Source organism: Carcharhinus amblyrhynchos, unplaced genomic scaffold, assembly GCF_965287045.1.
Source record: "Carcharhinus amblyrhynchos unplaced genomic scaffold, sCarAmb.v2.hapA chromosome_363, whole genome shotgun sequence".
Lineage (NCBI taxonomy): Eukaryota > Metazoa > Chordata > Chondrichthyes > Carcharhiniformes > Carcharhinidae > Carcharhinus > Carcharhinus amblyrhynchos.
Genome location: NW_027650103.1, coordinates 115001 through 123612, shown reverse-complemented (window position 1 = coordinate 123612; position 8612 = coordinate 115001). Strand labels below are relative to the sequence as shown.

At 57.1% G+C, this 8612-nt stretch overlaps 1 protein-coding gene across 1 annotated transcript in view; it reads right to left on the bottom strand.

Moving 5' to 3' along the window:
* Positions 1–1159: 1159 nt before the first annotated feature.
* Positions 1160–8612, bottom strand: part of LOC145339262 (RING finger protein 112-like) — a 39555-nt gene continuing 32102 nt past the window's right edge. Inside the window, exons 13-15 of the mRNA XM_080183670.1 lie at positions 7231–7608; positions 4201–4338; positions 1160–1285 (exon numbers count right to left, since the gene is read on the bottom strand). Coding sequence (XP_080039796.1) covers positions 1160–1285; positions 4201–4338; positions 7231–7608 — 642 coding nt within the window. The remainder of the gene's footprint in view (positions 1286–4200; positions 4339–7230; positions 7609–8612) is intronic.

Here is an 8612-nt window from a genome sequence, read left to right as displayed (position 1 = left end):
CAAAGAGGGAGCCAGAGAGGGAGAGGCAGAGCGAAAGTTTTCAAGTTTAAAGTGCATTATTGTCGCAAGTTGACACTGCAATGAAGTTGCAACAGAAATCCCTTTGTCGCCACAGTCCGGCACCTATTCAGCTACACTGAGGAAGAATTTAGCCCTGCCAGTGCACCCTAACCAGCACGTCTTTCGAACTATGGTTCCTGTTGGGCAGGGGGAAAGAGCCCAGTTGGTACTGCACTGCCAGGGTGCACAGTGGGCAGTGTCAGAGTGTCAGTCTGGCAGTGCCGGGGTGCACACTGTGCAGTGCCAGGGTGCCGGGTTGGCACTGCCGGTCTTTCACTGCACCCTGGGCCCTGCCTGACCCTGTCCCTGACCACCCCGATGGGACGTCAGTGGCCTCCGTTCCAAATGGCGTGGCCATCAGGTCTGGTCCCTCAGCACTGAGCCGTCCTAAGACCCTTTTTGAAAGCTGGCCATCCTGTGGACCTCACTGACAAAACAATTCGATAAGGTTTCGGCAAATGTGGAAGATCTTTCTGAAGCCACGGAGGAACAGCCCACGCTGGCCAAAATATCCACTCATTAGCTTTCCAGGAGATGAGCTCCCCCATGGGAAAATGATCCATGAGGAATTGGCCCCAAGTTGTGGGAAAAGCGGTATCTCCAATAGTGCCGTGCACTTATTCCTCGTATCATTCCTTTCCTTCCGAGCTCCATTCAATTCCATCGCTATCCATCCCCTCACCATCTGCCGACCTTTCACCCCAGGCGCCGTGTGGAGTTGAGTCTCGAACCCCCGCAGCCGAGTCGATTCCCCGTTGCATCCTCCAGCAGGGGGAGAATTGCCCTTAATGAAACTCGGGCGTCCGTGTCCCCGGGTCCGAGACCTCCGACGGTTTAAGATTTTCGGCAGCACATGCCCGGTGAAGGCACAGCTGCCAGGTCACCATCAAATTAACCATCATGCTTTGGGATTTGAGCCCACGGTGCACTTCAGTGCCAACCTTTGTCAGGCAGGATGCTTCTTCTCTCTCAATATTACGCGCTACCGTCATGAGAGATTAACACGCATGTTTACCCAGTAAGTGCCAATGTTTACTCCTTGAAAATTATACTCGGAGATTGTTATATAATTTCAAAGGTATTGTATGTGACGAGGGCGTTAGTCGGGTAAGTGACGTGAGTCAAGAGAACTTAGGTAGTACAAGGGCTCAATTTTACCAAAGATTTGCGCCCGTTTTCGGGGGCGAAATCGCGGTAAATTGGGGCGTCGGGCCTGTAACGCGATCTGCACCCGAAACCAAGCAGAGCGCGCCTTTACCAACACCCGATTTCGGCACGGATCCGGTTTAATGATTTAATGAACCCTGCGCTCAATTCTAGTGCCAATGGTAGGACTCTGAAGAGTGCAGTTGAACAGAGGGATCTGGGAATACAGGTACAGAATTCCCTAAAAGTGATGTCACGGGTAGATAGGGTCGTAAAGAGTGTTTTTGGTACACTGGCCTTTATAAATCGGAGTATCGAGTATAAAAGTTGGAGTGTTATGGTAAGGTTATATAAGGCATTGGTGAGACCGAATTTAGAGTATTGTGTACAATTTTGGTCACCTAGTTACAGGAAGGATGTAAATAAGGTTGAAAGAGGGCAGAGAAGGCTCACAAGGATGTTGCTGGGACTTGAGAAGCTGAGTTACAGAGAGCCATTGAATAGGTTAGGACTTTATTCCCTGGAGAATGAGGGGACATTTGATAGAGGTGTATAAGATTTTGATGGGTACAGATAGAGAGAATGCAAGCAGGCTTTTTCCACTGAGGCTAGGAGAGAAAAAAACCAGAGGACATGGGTTAAGGGTGAAAGGAGAAAAGTTTAAAGGGAATGTTGGGGGGGCTTCTTCACGCAGAGAGTGGTGGGAGTGTGGAATGAGCTGCCGGATAAAGTGGTAAATGCGGGATCACTTTTAACATTTAAGAAAAACTTGGACGGGTTCATGGATGAGAGGGTGTGGAGGGATATGGTTCAAGTGCAGGTCAGTGGGACAAGGCAAAAAATGGTTCAGCACAGACAAGAAGGGCCAAAAGGCCTGTTTCTGAGCTGGAATTTTCTATGGTTCTATTAGCACAGCCAATCCACCCTAACCTACACATCTTTGGACACTAAGGGACAATTTAGCATGGCCAATCCACCCTAACCTACACATCTTTGGACACTAAGGGACAATTTAGCATGGCCAATCCACCCTAACCCACACATCTTTGGACACTAAGGGACAATTTAGCACGGCCAATCCACCCTAACCTACACATCTTTGGACACTAAGGGACAATTTAGCACGGCCAATCCACTCTAACCTACACATCTTTGGACACTAAGGGACAATTTAGTACGGCCAATCCATCCTAACCTACACATCTTGGGATCCATGATGTGGTGTTTGGTTGGGGTGGGAACAGTGAGAGGTCTCACAACACCTGGTTAAAGTCCAACAGGTTTATTTGGAATCACAAGCTTTTGGAGCGCTGCTCCTTCATCAGGTGAGTGGACAGGTAGTTTTCACAAACTTGGCATATCGAGATCATGACTCGATACACAAAAATGGTTGGACTGCGAGTCTTTACAGGTAATCAAGCCTTAAAGGTACAGACAATGTGAGTGGAGAGAGGGTTAAGCACAGGTTAAAGAGATGTGTATTGTCTCCAGACAGGACGGTTAGTGAGATTTTGCAAACCCAGGCAAGTTGTGGGGGTTACAGACGGTGCGGCATGAACCCAAGATCCTGGGTGAGACCGTCCTCATGTGTACGGAACTTGGCTATCAGTCTCTGCTCAGCGACTCTGCGCTGTCGTGTGTCGTGAAGGCCGTCTTGGAGAACGTTTACCCGAAGATCAGAGGCCGAATACCCGTAACCGCTGGAGTGTTCACCAACAGGAAGGGAACAGTCTTGCCTGGTGATTGTCGAGCAGTGTTCATTCATCCGTCGTCGTAGCGTCTGCATGGTCTCTCCAGTGTACCATGCCTCGGGACATCATTTCCTGCAGCGTATCAGGTAGACAACGTTGGCCAACGCAAGAGTATGTACCGTGTAGCTGGTGGATGGTGTTCTCACGTGAGATAATGGCATCTGTGTCGATGATCCAGCACATGTTGCAGATCCACACACTGGTATTTTATTCGTCCCTGAGATCCGGAAGCTAACTCCTATCTTGACTAACCCTAACATCTTGATTGTAGAGACTGAAAGCCCTCCGCCCAAAGTTCAGATGAACATTCTGACGGGTTCCCGTCAGGCTCGCTGTCTAACCAGACACACCCGGTGACACCAGGGGGTTGGGCACCAGTCCATCTCGCCTGGACGGCGAACGAGCTCTGTTCGTCTGCATTGATGAAGCGTTCTAACTGTTCTCCCTCCTCAAACTTTAACTGATAAAACTTGGGATATTTCCAAGGCTAAAACCTCGATTTGATAGATTGTCCCTCACCAATGTGCCTTGTGGGAAAGGAGAAACAGAGAAGGTAGGAGCGGGATGAGGCCATTTGGCCCTTCGAGTCTGTTCCACCCACTCACCACCAACTCGACAGCCCGATCCTGCTTCCCCGCACCCCCCCAAATCCCCTCTGATCCCGTTCTCTCCGAGTGCTGTATCCAGCCCCCTCTCCGACACACTCAGTGTTTTGGCACCAACTCCTTCCCGTGGGAATGAATCCCACAGGCTCACCGGGGGGGGGGAAGGGATATCTCCTCACCTCCCTCCGAAATGGTTCCCCCCACCCCCCCAAATCCTCACACCCCCTGGTTCTGGACTCCCATCGGTAACACGCCCCCTGTTCCAGTCCTGTTAGGATTTTATAAATCTCTCTGAGATCCTCCCCCTCCAGCAGGAAACAACCCTAACCTGGTCAATCTCTCCTCGTACATCCGTCCCCCACCCGGGAATCAGCTGGGAAATCCTCCCCTCCAGAGCGAGAACATCCTTCCTCAGATAAGGAGACCCAAACTGCACCCAATACTCTCGGTGTGGCCTCACCCAGGCCCCTGGACAATCGTAACAACACATCCCTCTGCTCCAAACCTCTTGCAACGTGCTTACCCTCAGCGACCGGTGCACAAGGACGCCCAGATCCCTCTGCACACTCCCCCTCTCCCAATTTACACCCACTCAGGGAGTAATCTGCTGCCTCGATACTGCTCCCAAAGTGAGTCACCTCACACTTATCCATCCTTCCCAATTTACACTTGTTCATAGAACAATCTGATTTCTGATTATTGCTGCCAGAGTGAATAGCTTCACATTTATCCCAATCGTACTGCAACTGGTACTGATTTTCACCAGTGTACGTACCCTAATAATTGACAATAATAGGTCAAAAATATCAGTATTTATGTTTTGCAATTGTATTCACTGATAGAAATCCCAGCAAAATATTTCTGTAAACTTTGAGCAAATTTTTAAAATCGAACGCCATCAATTTCGAGTGATTTTACATCTCACCGTCACTACCCAACACCAAAAGGAGAATCATACATTACACTGCACATCCCACAGTGCGGCGCTCCCTCAGCACCGACCCTCCCACAGTGCGGCGCTCCCTCAACACCGACCCTCCCACAGTGCGGCACTCCCTCAGCACCGACCCTCCCACAGTGCGGCGCTCCCTCAGCACCGACCCTCCCACAGTGCGGCGCTCCCTCAGCACCGACCCTCCCCACAGTGCGGCGCTCCCTCAGCACTGACCCTCCCACAGTGCGGCGCTCCCTCAGCACCGACCCTCCCACAGTGCGGCGCTCCCTCAGCACTGACCCTCCCACAGTGCGGCGCTCCCTCAGCACCGACCCTCCACAGTGCGGCGCTCCCTCAGCACCGACCCTCCCACAGTGCGGCGCTCCCTCAGCACTGACCCTCCCACAGTGCGGCGCTCCCTCAGCACCGACCCTCCCACAGTGCGGGACTCCCTCAACACCGACCCTCCCACAGTGCGGCGCTCCCTCAGCACCGACCCTCCCACAGTGCGGGACTCCCTCAGCACCGACCCTCCCCACAGTGCGGGACTCCCTCAGCACCGACCCTCCCACAGTGCGGCGCTCCCTCAGCACCGACCCTCCCACAGTGCGGCGCTCCCTCAGCACCGACCCTCCCACAGTGCGGCGCTCCCTCAGCACTGACCCTCCCACAGTGCGGGACTCCCTCAGCACTGACCCTCCCCACAGTGCGGGACTCCCTCAGCACCGACCCTCCCACAGTGCGGGACTCCCTCAGCACTGACCCTCCCCACAGTGCGGGACTCCCTCAGCACCGACCCTCCCACAGTGCGGGACTCCCTCAGCACTGACCCTCCCCACAGTGCGGCGCTCCCTCAGCACCGACCCTCCCACAGTGCGGCGCTCCCTCAGCACCGACCCTCCCCACAGTGCGGGACTCCCTCAGCACCGACCCTCCCACAGTGCGGGACTCCCTCAGCACCGACCCTCCCCACAGTGCAGGACTCCCTCAGCACCGACCCTCCCCACAGTGCGGCGCTCCCTCAGCACCGACCCTCCCCACAGTGCGGGACTCCCTCAGCACCGACCCTCCCACAGTGCGGGACTCCCTCAGCACCGACCCTCCCCACAGTGCAGGACTCCCTCAGCACCGACCCTCCCCACAGTGCGGCGCTCCCTCAGCACCGACCCTCCCCACAGTGCGGGACTCCCTCAGCACCGACCCTCCCCAAAGTGCGGGACTCCCTCAGCACCGACCCTCCCACAGTGCGGCGCTCCCTCAGCACCGACCCTCCCACAGTGCGGGGCTCCCTCAGCACCGACCTTCCCACAGTGCGGGGCTCCCTCAGCACCGACCCTCCCCAAAGTGCGGGACTCCCTCAGCACCGACCCTCCCACAGTGCGGCGCTCCCTCAGCACCGACCCTCCCACAGTGCGGGGCTCCCTCAGCACCGACCCTCCCACAGTGCGGGGCTCCCTCAGCACCGACCCTCCCACAGTGCGGGGCTCCCTCAGCACCGACCCTCCCGATAGTGCGGCGCTCCCTCAGCACCGACCCTCCCACAGTGCGGCGCTCCCTCAGCACCGACCCTCCCACAGTGCGGCGCTCCCTCAGCACCGACCCTCCCCACAGTGCGGGACTCCCTCAGCACCGACCCTCCCACAGTGCGGGACTCCCTCAGCACCGACCCTCCCCACAGTGCAGGACTCCCTCAGCACCGACCCTCCCCACAGTGCGGCGCTCCCTCAGCACCGACCCTCCCCACAGTGCGGGACTCCCTCAGCACCGACCCTCCCACAGTGCGGGACTCCCTCAGCACCGACCCTCCCCACAGTGCAGGACTTCCCTCAGCACCGACCCTCCCCACAGTGCGGCGCTCCCTCAGCACCGACCCTCCCCACAGTGCGGGACTCCCTCAGCACCGACCCTCCCCAAAGTGCGGGACTCCCTCAGCACCGACCCTCCCACAGTGCGGCGCTCCCTCAGCACCGACCCTCCCACAGTGCGGGGCTCCCTCAGCACCGACCCTCCCACAGTGCGGGACTCCCTCAGCACCGACCCTCCCACAGTGCGGCGCTCCCTCAGCACCGACCCTCCCACAGTGCAGGACTCCCTCAGCACCGACCCTCCCACAGTGCGGGGCTCCCTCAGCACCGACCCTCCCACAGTGCGGCGCTCCCTCAGCACCGACCCTCCCCACAGTGCGGGACTCCCTCAGCACCGACCCTCCCACAGTGCGGCGCTCCCTCAGCACCGACCCTCCCGATAGTGCGGCACTGGGGAATCAGGGAGGGGGGGTGGGGAAGGGAGGGAATGGTCACTTGGAAACAGGGAATGATAAGTTTGGGGTTGGGTTACTGTTTAAGGTGATTGCGAATGTGGTTCGTTCTCAAGGGATTGACCCCTCCTTGAGGTCTGACCCCTCCTTGAGGTCAAACAGAACGACCCTCAGACCTCACCCCGTTTGTTAATTGAGAGGACTGTTCTGTTGGAATAATGTCAGTTTTGTAATAACTATTCTTGCACGAGGAGTAAAGTGCAGATAACCGGGGGGGGGGGGTAAGGCTATCTCGCGTCACTCCCTGGTGTCACACCAGGAGCGTCTCCGGTGGGGCTCTGGCTCTGCCCCTCCGGGGGGTCACCGTCCTGAGAGGCCAGCCCGGTCCCCGCCCCAGCCCCCAGCACAGCCCCCACCCCCGCCCCCACCCCGGCCCCCAGCACGGCCCCCGCCCCCGCCCCCACCCCCCGCCCCCACCCCCGCCCCCACGCCGGCCCCCACCACCAGGCTGGCCCCCTCCAGGGCCCCGGCCAGGAGGGCGCCCCCCACGAGCGCCGGGCCGGCCACCACGGCCCCCACCACGGCTCCGGCCACCCCCAGCAGCCCCGTACCCGCTGCCAGGCCGCACTTCAGCACGCCGGACTTGAAGGCCCGCTCGTGAGCCTGGCAGAAGGAGTCGCGCTCCCTCCCCAGACGGGAGCGCAGGAGGCCCATCTCCGGCTGCGGGTCCACCTTGCTCGCCCTCCGTCTCCGCTGGAACTTGGCCAACAGCTCCTCCACCTTCGCCTCCAGACGCTTCTTCATTGCGCCGGGCATCACCTGGACACTCCGAAACATCCCGTCTGCGGCTTCCCTCTGAGGGTCAAACACAAAGCTCGGGGTTAGATACAGAGTAAAGCTCCCTCTACACTGTCCCCCCATCAAACATTCCCAGGACAGGTACAGCACGGGGTTAGATACAGAGTAAAGCTCCCTCTACACTGTCCCCCCCATCAAACACTCCCAGGACAGGTACAGCACGGGGTTAGATACAGAGTAAAGCTCCCTCTACACTGTCCCCCCATCAAACACTCCCAGGACAGGTACAGCACGGGGTTAGATACAGAGTAAAGCTCCCTCTACACTGTCCCCCCATCAAACACTCCCAGGACAGGTACAGCACGGGGTTAGATACAGAGTAAAGCTCCCTCTACACTGTCCCCCCATCAAACACTCCCAGGACAGGTACAGCACGGGGTTAGATACAGAGTAAAGCTCCCTCTACACTGTCCCCCCATCAAACACTCCCAGGACAGGTACAGCACAGGGTTAGATACAGAGTAAAGCTCCCTCTACACTGTCCCCCCATCAAACACTCCCAGGACAGGTACAGCACAGGGTTAGATACAGAGTAAAGCTCCCTCTACACTGTCCCCCCATCAAACACTCCCAGGACAGGTACAGCACGGGGTTAGATACAGAGTAAAGCTCCCTCTACACTGTCCCCCCATCAAACACTCCCAGGACAGGTACAGCACGGGGTTAGATACAGAGTAAAGCTCCCTCTACACTGTCCCCATCAAACACTCCCAGGACAGGTACAGCACGGGGTTAGATACAGAATAAAGCTCCCTCTACACTGTCCCCATCAAACACTCCCAGGACAGGGACAGCACGGGGTTAGATACAGAGTAAAGCTCCCTCCACACTGGTGTCTCTCAGTCCCCTCTCTCTCTCTCGTGGAGATATCTGTACACTGACTGGTGTCTCTCAGTCCTCTCTCTCTCTCTCTCTCAGGGAGATATCTGTACACTGACTGGTGTCTCTCAGTCCTCTCTCTCTCTCTCAGGGAGATATCTGTACACTGACTGGTGTCTCTC